The sequence below is a fragment of the Mus caroli genome, unplaced genomic scaffold, assembly GCF_978045245.1.
Source record: "Mus caroli unplaced genomic scaffold, Mus_caroli_1 scaffold_19, whole genome shotgun sequence".
In the NCBI taxonomy this organism is placed as follows: domain Eukaryota; kingdom Metazoa; phylum Chordata; class Mammalia; order Rodentia; family Muridae; genus Mus; species Mus caroli.
The window spans coordinates 58,499,419-58,519,154 of record NW_028227274.1 but is presented as its reverse complement, the minus strand read 5'-3'; the positions used below and the strand labels follow the sequence as shown (position 1 = coordinate 58,519,154).

Genomic DNA, 19,736 nt, shown 5'->3' with positions numbered 1-19,736 from the left:
GTGCTAGCCCAAGGTATAGAATGTCATGGAAGTCTCTCTCTCCAGGCAGGACTTTGTTCAATTTATACCATCATTATCACAATATCATTATACTACGGTGTGCCTGTGTCTTACTAACTGGGTTGGAGAATTAAGCAGGGAAATGTTTTTTCCTGAAGATATTGGGTATTATTATAAACTCTGCATTGGCTTTTGTTGTATTTGGATACCATTGGTGTCTCAAAATTATAACTGATGATTCTGAGGACTTGATGAATGTGGTAACAATGTTGGAGATCCTGATCTGCAGTAGGTCACACAAGATGATGACATTCTAATAGCCAAAGAGGTAAGTACAATTTGTGGTGCCAAGAGTGAGTCACTTAAGCAGCCTTGGAGGGTGTACCACACATGGAAGTCAGGGTGAGGTATGGCTGTATTTGGTCTTACAATGGTAGCATGCAGCAATAGCTTCCATAGGGGAGGGAACTATGTAAGTAGAGATACCCATGTAAACCAGTGTAATGGTCTGTATTCCATTACAACTCCTTGTGGAGTTCAAAACCATTTATGGTTGCAGTATTGCCTTATAGAAAAAAATGTCTTGACGCTAAAGTGATGATTTGTACAATTTTGGTTCTACTATTTACAATCCCTGAGTTGTAAGATGACTTTCCATATTCAGACAAGTTCATGATGGGAATCACTAGCATTCTATGCAAGGTGATTTACTATTTTCGTGACCTAATCATTGGGACTCACCATTTTACATAATTTTACTTTTTCTTTTTACCTTTTCTTTTTTCTGAGACAGGGTTTCTCTATATAGCTCTGGAAGTCCTGGATCTCACTCTGTAGACCAGGCTGGCCTGGAACTCAAAGATCCACCTGCCTCTTCCATAATTCTTTTTCTTGTGGATTGCATTCTAGTGTTCTCTAAATATTATCAGCAAGCATTATCTGCCTGTTCTTTGCTTTTATTTCTTTCTCTTTTTTTCTTTGAGACAGGGTTTTTCTGTGTAGCCATGGCTGTCCTGGAACTCACTCTGTAGAACAGGCTGGTCTCAAACTCAGAAATCCACCTGCCTCTGCCTCCCAAATGCTGGGATTAGAGGCATGTGCCACCACTGCCTGGCACTTGGTTTTATTTGTTAAATGGGGCAGGGATTGTCTGGTGATTCTCATTAGCTATATTTTTTGGCAACTCTGTATCTGTCTTTATAGAAAAAAAATACTTTGGAGCAATTGGTGTTTGTGTGTGTGGCATAGCTATAGAAAGTAACTGAATCACCAACATAATTTCTATAGCCTTTTAAGAATTGATTGTTTTTCCTTTTTAATATTAATATGTTAATCTTATATAAATAGTCCAAACCTTCAGTAGGATCCTGTTTGGTGGAAAATCTTTGTGTTAGGTATCTGTGGTTGAACTATGTCATGCAAATGGAGCCCAAATGATGAGATCATAGGAAGAATAGACAGGAAAGCATCCTCTGCACACACCCTGTGGAAGACCAAGTGAAGACATCACCAGGAATGATGCTTTCACTGAGGATTTAACCACATTCTTACCTGGATTTCAATCATTAGTCATTAGAAGTGTAAGAAGAAATTCTATTCTTCAACCTATTCCATAGGTTTATAGCTATTCAACCTATTTTTGAAAAACATTTTCCCTTTCTTCTGTGTTTCCCGTTCTGTGCTTTTTATTTTACTTCATTGCAAAGAAGATAAGATGTAGACTAGGGTATGGGTAATGAGACAATCAGCACCTTACAGTAATACTAAGGAAGGTATGATGGGTTCTTGGGATGTTAAGGAGCAACACATGTCTTTTTTTCAGAAAGAATTTATTAAATGACTTTTATTATTCATGTGGAATAGAGCAGCCCTTTAATGTCACAGCATTCAAAATACCAATCATTATAAAGCAGAGAAATTTCATCATGTCCCCTAATTCTGGCATAGAATTAGATAGCTTCTTTAGTATTTTCTCAAGGATTCTGACTAGATGATAGGATTTTTGTGAAATTCTTAGTCCTTATTGAGGCTACTGTGATTTATCTTTCCCTTTTTAATTTAATTACATATTTAAAATGTTTCTTAATTTACTTTGTATGAATGTTTGCCTTACATGTATGTCTGTGTACCACATAAATGTGTTCCTGGTCCCTGTGGAGGTGAGGAGATGAGATCTGATCCCCTGAACCAGAATTTGCAGGTAACTGTGAGCTACTCTGTGGGTTCTGGCAGTTATATCCTGGTCCTTTGCAAGAGTAGCCAGTATTCTTTACCAATGAGCCATCTCTCTTAACCTCAAAGACATCCCTGTAAATGCTCATCCCCTTTTTGCCTTTTTCTGGAGTTTTAGGGAATGTATTTGAGGCCTCATGAGCGTGAGGCAGGTATTATACCAATGAGCTATTGCCCCAAACCTCCCTTCTTTTTTTTTTAAAATGACAAAACTTTTTTGTGTGCATTTCCATGTGTGATATCAGGCATGAACATGACATTGCATGTATGCAGAGATCAAAGGATGAGCTTTCGTGTTGGCTTTTACCTTCAACTTGCTTGAGTTAGGTCCTCTTATTTACTGCTGTATGTGGCAGGATAGCTGGCCCCACGATCTTCCAAAATGTTTCTCATTCTGCCTCCCATCTCACCATAGAAGTGCATGGATCACAGATGCTTAGCTGGCTTTATGTGGGTTCTGGGTATCTGAACTCAAGTCTTCAGACTTGCAAGGTCTACTGTATCTACTGAGCCATTGCTCTACCCCAGGTATGGTTTCTCCTTTAAAACTCTATCAAGAAAGTCTACAGTATCAAGTTTAAAGTTATATAGGTCATTGTCCAGAATCTTGAGGCAGCTAGTGTCATTCCATCTACAGTTTAAAAACAATAACTACAACAAAAAACAGCAACAAAAACCACTGGAGAGTTATGAAAGATTGTAAATATGCTGCTACTTAGCACCTCTCTCCATATACACAGTTGATGATTGCCAGCTAGGGAAAGGTGCCACCCACAGTGGAAAGGGTTTCCTACCTCAATTAACATAAGCAAACTAATTTCCCAAATGCAAACCCCAGGCTCTTCTTTCATGAGTCTCTAGAGTCTGCCGAGTTGACAACACTAAACACCTCAATACTAACCCTGCACATGGATGTTGATTTATATTGAACAAATTTAAATATAAGTAAAATTACTTGATCTGAGATTTTACTCAAAGTGAGGGGATAGTTGTTAGCTATCAGGTTATTTATACATATCTGATCCCCTTGCTCTAGCTAATGTCGATACATAATCACTAAATGTGAATAAAGCCTGAATAACCTGGATAAACCCAGTATAATGTTTTACAGAATCAGTATCTTGTTTTTCTGTCATTGATCCTAATTTTTTGACAGTTACAGAACTTCAGCTTAATTAGAAAGCAACTTATTTCTTAAACATATCTGTTTAAGAAGAGTTTTAGCATCCTCAGTCACCATGTCAAGGAAATAATATTTCAGGTAATATATTTCTTTACGATGATGATTTTTAGTAACTAAGTAATGGTTAGCCAAACGGGACTCCTGAATATATCTTGAAAGCCTTTCTTGTATTGTTTTTTCATCTGTAGGTTTGAACACGGCAGGAGATTTTATCATGGCCTCCACCTGATCCACCTCTATTTTCCAGTTCCTAGCTAATTTCTGCAAAGATGCTTCATCCATTCCAAACACAGTGCGGTAGAACTTCATGCTTTTCTTCAGAGTCTCCAAATCACTGTCCCAGAGAAAGGTCAGAGAAGGGATGATATTCATTACGTCAGCAGCAAAGCCTTCCAGCCAAATCCTCTGCTTCAGAGATTGCTGCTTCTTTTCAATGACTGAATCTGTGATATTGGGTAAGGAGAGCATAAAATTGTGTCTCTTGTAGACAGGGAGGTCACTTATCAGCTTGTCCATTAGAACAGGGAAGTCATAGTGACAAACATTTTTGTTAGAGACCAGGAAGATCGGTGGCTCATCCATGCCATTCTCCCTAAAGGTGTTCACACAGTTAAGGCGGATGTTCCGCAGGACATTTTCTCTGTCAAAGGTTTGAGGTTTGAAATCCTCTTCGTTTCTTAAGTCAGCGTCTACCTTTGTTCTCACAAAGTAGAATTCCTTCTTCATCATGCTAATTGCTTTGGCGAGGTCTATATCATTTTTCTTGAAGCGTGTGGCCGAAATAATAATGAAGAAATCATACTCATAGAACTTCATTTTCTCCTGGTAAGTGTTCGGTGGGAACTTTGTGGTTCCAATCCCAGGCAGGTCCCAAAAAACCACATTGGGCATATTGGGGTGTTTGTATGGATGTCTCTCCATGGTTTCTTCCACCACCCCAGCTTTAGCTGCACCTTCCTCTTCATGCCCAATGCCTCTCAGGGTGTTGATAAAACTGGACTTCCCTGATCCAGTCTCCCCAGTGACAGCCACATTGACCAGGGAACTATCGATTTCTTTTAATGCATCACAGATTGCAGAGTTTACCCCCTGATAGTTCCCTTTTTTCATGTTTAATTCAATCAAAGTGGTGACTTCTTGAGGAATGATTATGTCTTCTCTCTTAAATATCTTAAAAAATTCAGCAAAAATGGAGACCAGAAATTGGTACATATTCTCAGTTAAAGAGAACAGCTGACCCATGACTTCAAGCAATAAAGGCTCTGGAAGAAAGAAGGGAGAACAAAGAGGGTGTGCATGGAATTTCAGATTTATGTTTTAGCAAATTTCTAGCACATTGCTACATACACCATTCTTAATGGTTGTAATTATGTATTCAATCTCCCTGGTGTTCATTTTACACAATTGGGTCTTTGACTAACATTATCCAATTTCACTCTTCCCACAGCCTGGCAGACTACCACCCTCCTTTTCACTTCTATGAGGTTGGCTACTCTAGGTTTCACCTATGAGTGACAGAGTAGGGTCATTCATTTTGTAGTTAGCTGAGACCATCACATGAGACTTTAATGGTTTATTCTCCACTGTCTCTTCACAAGTTCATTTTACCTTTCAGGCTCCTCTGTGCCTCTGTTAAATGTAGACCATACCAGCAGAGGTCCCTCCCCTTCCAGCTTCCAGTGTAATTCACCTGTATCTGGTCATGGGCTCCCCATTGCCCTACTTGGGCTGCATGTCTGTAACTGTGTCCATCATTCTTTATAATCTAAGCTATTTGGCCTTTGTAACTGCTCAGTTCTTATGGTATTTTAAAGGAAGATGCTTCCTTACCCTTCTTATTCCTTCTGCTTAGACCTGGTAACAGCCCCTTATACTTTCTGGCTTCTGGTTGTCACACACAGTTCCTTATTTATCTGCTCAGGCTATTCAACATTCTGAATTTGCTGTTTTACTGAAGTCTCTTCATTTGACATTTATTAATGGATCCAGCCTGACCTGTAATATACAAAAATTTCCCAGTAGAGTTGGGTTGAAGGCCAATGGCCAAGCCTCTTTCTAAGGAGGAATGGGACCAGACTTTGGAAAATGTAATGCATATTTATATGGGGTTTAATGTCTGCCTGTCCAGTCACCAAAGTCACAAGGATATGTTTGGTTTCCTTTAAAGATACTTAGCTTCCCTGAATAACAACAGCCAATACAGGTAAAGTACTGTAAGGGACATAACCCATGCTGGCGGATTCTTTGTTCAGAGACAGCACAAGCAGGGTACCTGCAGAATTACAAATGAACACAGGCAATATATGCAGAAGTCGGGAGAAAGAGGCTGAATGGATTTAGATAATACTAACTCCTGGAACTTGGATGAGACAATCTGTATTGACACTTGGTCTATATCCAGAGGTTTGAGTTTATGAATATTCCAGTGGGGAAAGGAGGACTGGTTGGTATTGGATCAGCTACTATGGGGACAACAGATATAGAAGGACATGCATAACTAAGTTCTACAGCAGTCAGAGCTCCAGGTACTTATTTAGGTAGAATTCCATAGCCCCCGGAGTCATGAAAACCAGGAGGTAGATGCTATGAGCAAAGTTTAAAGTCTCTACTCTTAGAAGCCAGTAGACTCTGTTATTGGGTTCATACAAAATCTGAACAGAAGCTGGCAGTGATAGCCTGCCTTTAATCCCAAACCTTCACAGGCAGAAGTTGGCAGACCTCTGTGAGTTTGAGGCCAGCCTGGTCTACAGAGTGAGTTCCAGGACAGCCAGAGCAGCAGAAGCAGAGAAATCCTGTTTTGAGAAACAAAAATGACACCCAAAAAAATTGGACACAGGAAGCTAACATGAGATGGAAAGTCAGTAAAGCAGTTGGCATTCCTGTAAAATGCTTGTGCCTCCTGAATACTGTGCAGTGTTGTGACGTCAGCCTCCATGTATGGATGTTAGGAAAGGGCAAAAGCAAGTGTCAATCTGTTCCTGACTAAACAAGGCAGGCACTTTAATGGACAGATGCTTTCACTCAGCTCCCTCAAGCCATCCTTTCCTTTATTGTCAGCTAAAATGTTATGGTGACATCTGAGGATTCTGAGAGGTAGTTCTGTTCATCATTTTAAAGTTAGCATGCTCAGGCAATGTAATCCTAAAATGCTTATCTTTGAAAGTTCACACACCTCTATATGAAGATGTATGGACCCCCTAAATAAAATTCTCATGCTTTCTTTGTTGGGGAGTGAGTTAGAGCTTTACTTGGGAAATGACTCCTGTACCAGCTTTGCCTGATTCAGGTACTAAGTATTTGTCCACTTTGTCCTATTTGGCTTGTTTAATTTGGCTTTGCACTAAGAGGTGCACTCAGTGGATCAGGCCACACATTGGTAGTACCCAGATGAAAGCTTTTAATTGCCTATTTCAGGAAAGACCCGTCTCCACTTTCAGGAATAAAACAGGAAAGGGAAGCAGCTCAATGACCTGGATTTCAGTTGCCCTCAGCTAGGTTGTCCTGGGAATGCTTCCTGCCTCTCTAAAAACTTCAGAAGTTGGTCCAGTCTTAAGAATGTTGCCAGAGCTTGAGCCCGCTAACAGTTCTGTGATAAAGGGAGAAAGACCAGATGGATCAGGGAAGCATGCAGAGTGTCACACATAGGTTTGAGATTGCATCTTGAGCCTTGTGTCTGGAGAACTGACATTTTTGTCCATACAGTCTCCATGTAGACTAACAGAGTCCCCTTCATCTGGAATGGGAGGCTAGTCAGGGAAACTTGACTCTGAAAGTCTCAAAGGAGGTCTGAGGGGATTGGAAGCAATTCTGCATCTAACTTCTAGCAATCTAAAGTGTTAGCCAGGGCCACATCATTTTGTAAAACAACCACATTTAGATAATTTCAGGAATGATAGGTCTCCATGATTAAATCACCTTTACCTCTAGATTCTTGATCTCCACACACTCATAGACTGCTTGAGTGGGAGCACACACTACAGGCTCCTCATCAGTAACATGACAGAGAACATCCCCTCTTTCTCTGGGACTCTGCCACGTGGGCTTGATCTCAGAGCCTTTCCTGTGCCATTGTCTTCCTTTTCTATCTACAGCACTTCTTATCTACCCCAGTATGCTTCTTGAACCCCAGACCTGGCATCTTTCCTGATGATAAGGAGTTGCAATTTCTCATCCAATAGATTTGTATAAAGGATCAAGTATTCAGTGTGTGTGTGTGTGTTTGTGTGTGTGTGTGTGTATGTACTTTGTTTTGTTTTATTGATTGGATGGTTTCCTTTTCATGTTCCAGATTGTCCAGAAATGTGATTTTCAACTCAGTCCTATAAACACTAAAGTCAAATTTCAACTAAAGAGTTTGCATGTTGACTAGTCTTGCCCTCCCCCCATCCCAATACTTCAGTGTCATACCATTTCCTGTTTAGTTATCTCATTTAATGTAAGGGCTACATACCAGCATATATGTTTACTAATGTTTTTCAACTGAAAGTTAAAACTTTTAAAGAACAGATTTCAGATGGAAGCTTACTTAGAAATATGGAAAAAAAAATCATCGGAGTAGAAGCCTTAAAAATCCTGACATGGTAAATTTAATAATATTATTCTTATGGTTTTCTTAAAATGTGTTTGATGTATATTTTCATGCGTGTGTACATTGTGTCATGTCTGCATGTACGCTTATGCTCATATAATACTTATGGGACCCAAATTGTCTTGAGTGGGAGCACATACTACAGTGTGCATTAAGCTAAATTATAACCGGTAGAGTAGTCCAAAATACGTTTTAGTTCACATAACAAACACATCTTTGAGAAATAACTTAGATTTGTTGGTAAAAGGTGAGGCTGCCTTCAGAATTGCTAATGTGTATTCTTCCTGTGCTGCTGGACAATTGCTCTTAAATGTTGTTTCCCTGAGACAGATTGAAGCAAGAACTGTTAAGATTAATTCCCTATAAGATATTCCTACCCAGAGACAATGGAGGCTCATCTCTGAGCCTGCCCTGCCACAGGACAATAGCATAAGCAATAAGACTGGGCACAGAAACTGCCCAGAGGTGCAAGCTAGCTCTTCCGGCCGGACCAGCACCAGGGTAGCTAGAGCGCAGGGTCGGCTGACACCCGCCAGCTACCCACGACCCCCGCCACAGGATTTTGAGACTGCTGGTGAGTGGAACACAGCTTCTGCTCCAGTCCAATCATGCGGGACCGGAGACTGCTTTGGTTGGGGAGGCAGAAATCCGGACTGAGTAGGGCCACAAGCCTCTCCGGTCAGAAAAGCACCGGGGTAGCTAGGGCGCAGGGTCGGCTGACACTTGCCAGCTACCCACAACACCCGCCACAGAATCTTAAGACTTCTGGTGAGTGTAATACAGCTTCTGCCCCAATCCAATTGCGTGCGAGACCTGAGACTGCATTAGTTAGGGAAGCAGAAAACCGGCCTGAGTAGGACCACAGGCCTCTTCCGGCCGGACCAGCACTGGGGTAGCTAGAGCACAGGGTTGGCTTACACCCGCCAGCTACCCACGACCCCCGCCACAGGATTTTGAGACTGCTGGTGAGTGGAACACAGCTTCTGCTCCAGTCCAATCACGCGGGACCTGAGACTGCTTTGGTTGGGGAGGCAGAAATCCGGCCTGAGTAAGGCCACAAGCCTCTCCGGTCAGAAAAGCACTGGGGTAGCTAGGGCGCAGGGTAGGCTGACACTCGCCAGCTACCCACAACACCCACCACAGGATCTTAAGACTTCTGGTGAGTGGAACACAGCTTCTGCTCCAATCCAATTGCGCGCAGGACCTGAGACTGCATTAGTTAGGGAAGCAGAAAACCGGCCTGAGTAGGACCACAGGCCTCTTCCCGCCGGACCAGCACTGGGGTAGCTAGAGCGCAGGGTCGGCTGACACCTGCCAGCTACCAACGACCCCCGCCACAGGATTTTGAGACTGCTGGTGAGTGGAACACAGCTTTTGCTCCAATCTTTAAACAGTGACAACGACAACAACTAACCCCAGAGATTACCAGATGGCGAAAGGTAAACGTAATAATCTTACTAACAGAAACCAAGACCACTCACCATCATCAGAACCCAGCACTCCCACTTCGCCCAGTCCAGGGCACCCCAACACACCGGAAAAGCTAGACACGGATCTAAAAGCATATCTCATGATGATGGTAGAGGACTTCAAGAAGGACTTTAAAAACACACTTAAAGAAATACAAAGGAACACTGGTAAACAGGTAGAAGACATTAAAGAGGAAGCACAAAAACCCCTTAAAGAATTGCAGGAGAACACTGCTAAAGAGTTACAAATCCTTAAAGAAAAACAGGATAACATAATCAAACAGGTAGAAGTCCTTAATGAAAAACAGGAAAACACATCCAAACAGATGATGGAAATGAACAAAACCATACTAGACCTAAAAAGGGAAGTAGACACAATAAAGAAAACCCAAAATGAGGCAACACTGGAGATAGAAACCCTAGGAAAGAAATCTGGAACCATAGATACCAGCATCAGCAACAGAATACAAGAGATGGAAGAGAGAATCTCAGGTGCAGAAGATTCCATAGAGAACATCGGCACAACAATCAAGGAAAATGTAAAATGCAAAAAGATCCTAACTCAAAACATCCAAGAAATACAGGACACAGTGAAAAAACCAAACCTACGGATAATAGGAGTGGATGAGAATGAAGATTTTCAACTCAAAGGACCAGCAAACATCTTCAACAAAATTATAGAAGAAAACTTCCCAAATCTAAAGAAAGAGATGCCCATGAACATACAAGAAGCCTACAGAACTCCAAATAGACTGGACCAAAAAAGAAATACTTCCCGACACATAATAATCAGAACAACAAATGCTCTAAATAAAGATAGAATACTAAAAGCAGTAAGAGAAAAAGGCCAAGTAACATATAAAGGCAAGCCTATCAGAATTACACCAGATTTCTCACCAGAGACTATGAAAGCCAGAAGATCCTGGACGGATGTTATACAGACACTAAAAGAACACAAACTCCAGCCCAGGCTACTATACCCAGCCAAACTCTCAATTAACATAGATGGAGAAACCAAAGTATTCCACGACAAAACCAAATTCACACATTATCTCTCCACGAATCCAGCCCTTCAAAGGATAATAACAGAAAAAAAACAATACAAGGACAGGAACCACGCCATAGAAACAACAAGAAGGTAATCCCTCAACAAACCTAAAAGAAGACAGCCACAAGAACAGAATGCCAACTTTAACAACAAAAATAACAGGAAACAACAATTACTTTTCCTTAATATCTCTTAATATCAATGGACTCAACTCCCGGATAAAAAGACATAGACTAACAAACTGGCTACACAAACAAGACCCAACATTTTGCTGCTTACAGGAAACTCATCTCAGAGAAAAAATAGATACTACCTCAGAATGAAAGGCTGGAAAACAATTTTCCAAGCAAATGGTATGAAGAAACAAGCGGGAGTAGCCATTCCAATATCTGATGAGATTGACTTCCAACCCAAAGTCATTAAAAAAGACAGGGAGGGACACTTCATACTCATCAAAGGTAAAATCCTCCAAGAGGAACTATCAATCCTGAATATCTATGCTCCAAATACAAAGGCAGTCACATTCATTAAAGAAACTTTGGTAAATCTCAAAGCACACATTGCACCTCATACAATAATAGTGGGAGACTTCAACACACCACTTTCACCAATGGACAGATCATGGAAACAGAAACTAAACAGGGACACAGTGAAACTAACAGAAATTATGAATCAAATGGATCTGGCAGATATCTACAGAACATTCTATCCTAAAACAAAAGGATATACCTTCTTTTCAGCACCTCATGGTACCTTCTCCAAAATTGACCACATAATTGGTCACAAAACAGGCCTCAACAGATACAAAAATATTGAAATTGTCCCATGCATCCTATCAGATCACCATGGACTAAGGCTGATCTTCAATAACAAAATAAATAATAGAGAGCCAACCTTCACGTGGAAACTGAACAACACTCTTCTCAATGATACCTTGGTCAAGGAAGGAATAAAGAAAGAAATTAAGGACTTTTTAGAGTTCAATGAAAATGAAGCCACAACATACCCAAACTTATGGAACGCAATGAAAGCATTTCTATGAGGAAAACTCATAGCTCTGAGTGCCTCCAAAAGGAAACTAGAGAGAGCACACATTAGCAGCTTGACAACATACCTAAAAGCACTAGAACAAAAGGAAGCAAATTCACCCAAGAGGAGTAGACAGCAGGAAATAATCAAACTCAGGGGCAAAATCAACCAAGTGGAAACAAGAAGAACTATTCAAAGAATCAACCAATCAAGGAGCTGGTTCTTTGAGAAAATCAACAAGATAGATAAACCCTTAGCCAGACCCACTAGAGGGCACAGGGAAAGCATCCTAATTAACAAAATCAGAAATGAAAAAGGAGACATAACAACAGATCCTGAAGACATCCAAAACACCATCAGATCCTTCTACCAAAGGCTATACTCAATAAAACTGGAGAACCTGGATGAAATGGAGAAGTTCCTAGACAGATACCAGGTACCAAAGTTGAATCAAGATCAGGTTAATGATCTAAACAGCCCTATATCCCCCAAAGAAATAGAAGCAGTCATTAATAGTCTCCCAACTAAAAAAAGCCCAGGACCAGATGGGTTTAGTGCAGAGTTCTATCAGACCTTCAAAGAAGATCTAATCCCCGTTCTTCACAAACTATTCCACAAAATAGAAACAGAAGGTACTCTACCCAACTCATTCTATGAAGCCACAGTTACTCTGATACCTAAACCACAAAAAGACCCAACAAAGATAGAAAACTTCAGACCAATATCCCTTATGAATATTGATGCAAAAATCCTCAAAAAAGTTCTTGCTAACCGAATCCAAGAACACATCAAACAATCATCCATCCTGACCAAGTAGGTTTCATCCCAGGGATGTTCAATATACAGAAATCCATCAACGGAATCCAGTATATAAACAAACTCAAAGACAAAAACCACATGGTCATCTCCTTAGATGTGGAAAAAGCATTTGACAAGATCCAACACCCATTCATGATAAAAGTCTTGGAAAGATCAGGAATTCAAGGCCCATACCTAAACATGATAAAAGCAATCTACAGCAAACCAGTAGCCAACATCAAAGTAAATGGTCAGAAGCTTGAAGCAATCCCTCTAAAATCAGGGACTAGACAAGGCTGTCCACTTTCTCCATACCTATTCAACATTGTACTTGAAGTCCTAGCCAGAGCAATTCGACAACAAAAGGAGATCAAAGGGATACAAATTGGAAAAGATGAAGTCAAAATATCACTTTTTGCAGATGATATGATAGTATATATAAGTGACCCTAAAAATTCCACCAGAGAACTCCTAAGCCTGATAAACAGCTTCGGTGAAGTAGCTGGATATAAAATTAACTCAAACAAATCAATGGCCTTTCTCTACACAAAGAATAAACAGGCTGAGAAAGAAATTAGGGAAACAACACCCTTCTCAATAGTCACAAATAATATAAAATATCTTGGCGTGACTCTAACTAAGGAAGTGAAAGATCTGTATAATAAAAACTTCAAGTCTCTGAAGAAAGAAATTATAGAAGATCTCAGAAGATGGAAAGATCTCCCATGCTCATGGATTGGCAGGATCAACATTGTAAAAATGGCTATCTTGCCAAAAGCAATCTACAGATTCAATGCAATCCCCATCAAAATTCCAACTCAATTCTTCAACGAATTAGAATGTGCAATCTGCAAATTCATCTGGAATAACAAAAAACCTAGGATAGCAAAAACTCTTCTCAAGGATAAAAGAACCTCTGGTGGAATCACCATGCCGGACCTAAAGCTTTACTACAGAGCAATTGTGATAAAAACTACATGGTACTGGTATAGTGACAGACAAATAGATCAATGGAATAGAATTGAAGACCCAGAAATGAACCCACACACCTACGGTCACTTAATCTTCGACAAGGGAGCTAAAAACATCCAGTGGAAGCAAGACAGCATTTTGCACAAATGGTGCTGGCACAACTGGTTGTTAACATGTAGAAGAATGCAAATCGATCCAATCCTATCTCCTTGTACTAAGGTCAAGTCTAAGTGGATCAAGGAATTTCACATACAACCAGAGACACTGAAACTTATAGAGGAGAAAGTTGGGAAAAGCCTTGAAGATATGGGCACAGGGGAAAAATTCTTGAATAGAACACTAATGGCTTGTGCTGTAAGATCGAGAATTGACAAGTAGGACCTCATGAAACTGCAAAGCTTCTGCAAGGCTAAAGACACCATCAATAAGACAGAAAAACCACCAACAGATTGGGAAAGGATCTTCACCTATCCTAAATCAGATAAGGGACTAATATCCAATATATATAAAGAACTCAAGAAGGTGGACTCCAGAAAGTCAAATAACCCCATTAAAAAATGGGGCTCAGAACTGAACAAAGAATTCTCACCTGAGGAATACCGAATGGCAGAGAAGCACCTGAAAAAATGTTCAACATCCTTAATCATCAGGGAAATGCAAATCAAAACAACCCTGAGATTCCACCTCACACCAGTCAGAATGGCTAAGATCAAAAATTCAGGTGACAGCAGATGCTGGTGAGGATGTGGAGAATGAGGAACACTCCTCCATTTTTGGTGGGATTTCAAGCTTGTACAACCACTCTGGAAATCAGTCTGGCGTTTCCTCAGAAAATTGGACATAGTACTACCGGAGGATCCAGCAATACCTCTCCTGGGCATATATCCAGAAGATGTCCCAACCGGTAAAAAGGACACATGCTCCACTATGTTCATAGCAGCCCTATTTATAATAGCCAGAAGCTGGAAAGAACCCAGATGTCCCTCAACAGAGGAATGGATACAGAAATTATGGTACATTTACACAATGGAGTACTACTCAGCTATTAAAAAGAATGAATTTATGAAATTCCTAGCCAAATGGATGGACCTGGAGGGCATCATCTTGAGTGAAGTAACACAATCACAAAAGAACTCACACAATATGTATTCACTGATAAGTGGATATTAGCCCAAAACTTAGGATACCCAAGATATAAGATAACAATTTGCTAAACGCATGAAACTCAAGAAGAATGAAGACCAAAGTGTGGACACTGTGCCCCTTTTTAGAATTGGGAACAAAACACCCAGGGAAGGAGTTACAGAGACAAAGTTCGTAGCTGTGATGAAAGGATGGACCATTTAGAGACTGCCGTTTCCAGGGATCCTTCCCATAATTAGCTTCTAAATGCTGACACCATTGCATACACTAGCAAGATTTTGCTGAAAGGACCTAAATATAGCTGTGTCTTGTGAGACTATGCCGGGGCCTAGCAAACACAGGAGTGGATGCTCACAGTCAGCTATTGGATGTATCACAGGGCTCCCAATGGAGAAGCTAGAGAAAGTACCCAAGGAGCTAAAGGGATCTGCAACCCTATTGTTGGAATAACATGATGTACTAACCAGAACCCCGGAGTTCTTGTCTCTAGCTGCATATGTATCGAAAGATGGCCTAGTCGGTCATCACTGGAAAGAGAGGCCCATTGGACTTGCAAACTTTATATGCCCCAATATAGGGGAATGCCAGGGCCAAAAGAATGGGAATGGGTGGGTAGGGAAGTGGGGGGTGCTATGGGGAACTTTTGGGATAGTATTGGAAATGTAACTGAGGAAAATATGTAATAAAAATATTAAAAATTAAAAAAAAATAAAAGTGCAAGCTAAATAAATCCTTTTCTCCCCCCCCCCAAAAAAAAAGGAAACTGCCCAGAACAGCATCCACAGATTTGTTTTTCTTTCTTAAGATTTATAAATGTTTCGAGTTAAAACTTATCTGAATTCTAATTTAACTGCACACATCTATTCTCTTTTGTCCTCTGAGGATATGAGTGGCATGGTTTCTGATTTAAGGTATCTGTGTGTTCTGTTTTCTGCTTCTTTCCAGAGCCCTGACTGTTGCAATAGGGGACTTAACTTCATTATTGATAACAGCTCCATGGGGCCTGTTCTGACAAATTGGTCTAATTATACTTATGACCCAGTGATAAAACAATCATTTCAACCTTGCCAGGTCTTTGAGGCAACAAATACCTTAGTTGTTTATTTATATCATTATGCTTTACAATATTAAAAAAAATAAAAACAGGATTCAATAAATAAGAGAAAAGTGCTTAAAGGGTCATAAGTAGGTGGATACATTTTTAAAGAAAATGTTGAAAAAAAAAGTAATTTTAGCTTGTAAATTGGTTCTGTTCTACGAGGATGGATCCAGGTTAAGGGGTGAAACAAACTAAAATCCCAAAGTATAATCTGCCATAAAGATTTTGTAAAAGCTAAAAAAGCTCATGGATCATCAAAGGGTTTTAAAAATTCCCAAGATCACAGTTTACTACACAGGAACAAATATAAAAATCCAGTCTCATTTATATCAAGAAGGTTCCCTCAAGATCTTGATATGCTTTTGTTTTCACTTACAAAATTAGAATTTTATTTATTTATTTATTAACTTCTTTTTTATTAGATATTTTCTTTATAAACATTTCAAATTTTATCCAGAAAGTTCCCTATACGCTCCCTCTGCCCTGCTCTCCTACCCACCCACTCTGACTTCTTGGCCTTGGTGTTTCCTCTGTTCTGGGGCATATAAAGTTTGAAATACCAAGGGGCCTCCCTTCCCAGTGATGGCTGACTAGGCCATCTTGTGCTACATATGCAGCTAGAGATATGAGCTCTGGGGGTACTGGTTAGTTTATATTAGTTCATATTGTTGTTCCACCTATAGGGTTGCAGATCCCTTCAGCTCCTTGGGGGAGCTTTTCAATTTGGGGCCCTGTTCCATCTTATAGATGACTGTGAGCATCCACTTCTATATCTGCCAGGCACTGGCATAGCCTCATACAAGATAGCTATAACAGGGTCACTTCAGCAAAATCTTTCTGACATATGCAATAGTGACCGAGAAAAAAGTAGAATTTAATTAAGATAGCATTCATCAGAGCCATAATGTAAAGGCTGTGATGAGTTACAAAAACATTGGATTCAACAGAACTTCATGGGACTAGTAGAGCATACATTTTTATTTAATGTTTTAGGATTTAATATCTTAATACCTAAATTCATATATAGCTTTCATGTAAAAATGATCTGAACTTTATGTTTCCTTATGATACCTATTTGTGTTTTCTCCTGACATGTGACTGCTAACGAGGACAGGCCCTCAGCCTTAGCACTGCTGTTAGCAACACAACAAAGTGCCAAGCAATAGTGGTGACAAAGTCAAAGCTTTGCTCCCCATAGTCAGAAAAATGGCAGTTTCACAGATACATTACACATCATGCACAGGTGGGGGCGCTGCTCAGCACCAGGCTTCCTGGCTAGGTAATTCCTACTGAACTATCAAGATGACTCCATGAGACTCCATGATCTAGTCCCCTCTGACTTTTGTACCCCACTCTGGACAGGTATCCAGGTTATACTCAATCAACTTTAGATAAAACTAATGGAGGGTTTAGAGAGAGGCAGATTTAAGCTTTCCTAATAGTTACTGAAAATAATTATTCAGTAATATATTTGGCCAGTCACAAAAACTGACTAGATTCTGACAAAAATGAAAACAATGATATCTACTTGGGCAACCAAAAACCCGGAACACACTGTATTTAGCCTGAGGAGAGGGAGGAAGTCATGAAGGCAAAAGATGCCGGAGATCTTTTCACAAAAGCTTCCCATTCTTTTAGTGCTCATCCCCAGTTCTAATTACACACTGAAGTTTGTCTTAGGTAAGCAAGATGGCTCAGCAGGTAAGAGTACTTGTCACTAAGCTAGGTGATCTGAGTTCTAGTCCCAAGAATTCACATAGTACTGAGAGAGAAGTGACTTCCACAACTTGTCTTTTGACCTTCATATGCATGCTATGGCATGTGAGCATCCAGGCTCAGTACATGAATATACATAAAATGAATAAATAAATGTAATAAAATAAGTAAAATGCATTGTACAAATTTCTGAAAGAATTACTACTACAATAAGAGGAAAATATCAGCAAAAAATGATCTTCAATGTCTTTGACCTGTGTATGAACACAACAAATTACAGTGATATGAAAATCAATTACTGCAGAAGGATGCATGCCTTCATAGCACCCCAGTTCTATACTAAAACCCATGAAATTAAAGAGGATTACTCAGTTAAAAATGTCCAAAGCATCTACCACTGCTGTTTTGGTAAATGGACTTGTTGTCAAGTCACCTTCTGCATATTTCTGATTGTGCCAGAGACAAGGGTTTTGTTGCTGTTTTTTTGTGTCCCATTTGCTTTGTTTTTGCAGTGGGTAGGGTTTTAAAGCATCATCTTATAACTGGTCAAAGGGCTGAGAATAAGAGAGTTGAGTGCTCCTTCCTAAATAGACCAGGGAGGAGGGACATCTATGTCAATCCTTCTCTTTAGTCAGGCTCAGGAAACATTGTGGAAGAGCCAGGAGATGGGGACCTGGGAGTGGTGTGACTTAATGTCTTATTATTGCCACTTAGAATTTGGACTCATTACAGCTGCACAAGAGTTACATGAGATCTAGCCCGTTGTTAGAATTTGGACTCATTACAGCTGCACAAGACTTACATGAGATCTAGCCCGTTGACATTTTAGCATTCATGAGACTAGGGGCACAGGAGGCCTTATCCTTAGTCAAGGAGATAGTAGATTAATATTCAAATAATGGCTGGTGGGGGAGGGAGTGTCAATTTTTTTTTCTTTTTAGAGATGTAGCTACTTGAAAGTTGTCCATAATCCAGTTAAACTCTACATCCAGAACATGCAAGCAACCCTAACATCAGTGGAGTATTAAAAAAAAAAAGCCAAGAAAACAGAGTGGCAGTCATTGGGAAGGGGAAGAGTCCCAGACAGAATACAACTGAGAAAAGAGGGAATGATGGGTAAAGATGATCAAAGTATTAAATCCACCTATGACATCTCCATACAGTAAATAGAAATTTTTTTATAACAAAACAAACAAACAAATCCTAAAATTGCTCCCCAGCAGGTTATAGCAGAAACATTGCACAGTGTGGCATCTTTTCCTTCAGTTCAGCTTCCACTGGAGTTTACAGTAAATCTGTTGAACTGGGTGCAGAGAGGCAAGAAAATAGTCCTAGGACTTAACATCGAGACACAACAATTTTCATATATTCTGTAGTGACATTTCATCACACAAATCCTTTAAGGTTCATTTTCAGTTGTTAGAGGGAGTGGAGAACAAAGAAGCAAAACCACCCCTTCAGCAAACTGGGTAAATTTTAAATAATACTTAGGACATTCAGTTTAGGTCTGTCTAAAGAACATCTATAAACAAGTCCTCACTACCTCCAGTCAAAGCCCCAATAGCTTTCCAACTGAGAATCCCAGCTCTGAGGCCATGTCTCTAAATGTCTTGTTACCCACAGGCTCCTTAGGAAAGAGAAGATGATAGTTAGTAATCAGATCTGGATGCTCAGTTACCTGAAAATCCTGTGTCCAGTGGATGCACTCACTGCTCCGGAGAGGAATAGCCCTCGGGTGTGCTCTTGGCTTGAGTCTACTTCTGATTCTCAGCAGAAGCAAGAAAATTGGGCAGGATTTTTGTACTCAGCTGGCTTTTGTCTCCCTTTCAGAGTGTGCTAGCCAATCACAGGGGAGGGTGTATCTAGAATACCAGGCTTTTCCAAGAACAGGAAAGTGAAACTAAACTAGCTTTCATTCCTCTAAATGGGATTGTTTCCAGTAAGTAGAAATTGTGTTAAAAACAAAGCTGTATTAACACCACTCTAGCAAGTGACAGTAGCTCCACAAACAACTTAACTGCCTAGATAGAAAGATCCTCCATGGCCCCTTAGAACTCATTTTCTTCTTACCCCTGTGCTAGATTGTCTTATGTCAACTTGACATAAGCTAAAGTCATTTGAGGAGGGAACATCAGTTAAGAAAATGTTTCCCTAATATTGTGCTGCAGGCAAGCCTGTGGGACATTTTCTTAATTAGTGATTGATGAGGGAGGGTGCAGATCATTGTGGGTGGTGTCATCCTTGAGCTGGGTGTCGTGGAGTCTATAATATAGCAGGCTGAGCAAGCCAGTAAGCAGCAGCCCTTCATGACCTCTACTTCAGCTCCTTCTCCAGATTTCTATCCTATCTTCTTTCAGTGATTAACAGTGATATAGAAGTATAAATCCAAATAAACTCCTTTCCTCCCCAAGGTGTTTTTGGTGGTTCAACTCACACACACCTCACAATTAACTCTTGAT

General features: G+C 40.2%; 1 protein-coding gene across 1 annotated transcript; it reads right to left on the bottom strand.

Moving 5' to 3' along the window:
- Positions 1-1,812: 1,812 nt before the first annotated feature.
- Positions 1,813-19,113, bottom strand: LOC110288680 (interferon-inducible GTPase 1-like). The gene is made up of 2 exons (XM_085833684.1): positions 18,956-19,113; positions 1,813-4,677 (listed from the first exon to the last, which is right to left on the bottom strand). The coding sequence occupies exon 2, from the start codon at positions 4,655-4,657 to the stop codon at positions 3,404-3,406; it is 1,254 nt and encodes a 417-aa protein (XP_085689810.1). The 5' UTR covers positions 4,658-4,677; positions 18,956-19,113; the 3' UTR covers positions 1,813-3,403.
- Positions 19,114-19,736: the final 623 nt, after the last annotated feature.

What these genes read in the sequence shown, in the direction of transcription:
- LOC110288680 (XM_085833684.1), bottom strand. Translation starts at nt 4,657, where the DNA reads ATGGGTCAGCTGTTCTCTTTAACTGAGAATATGTACCAATTTCTGGTC.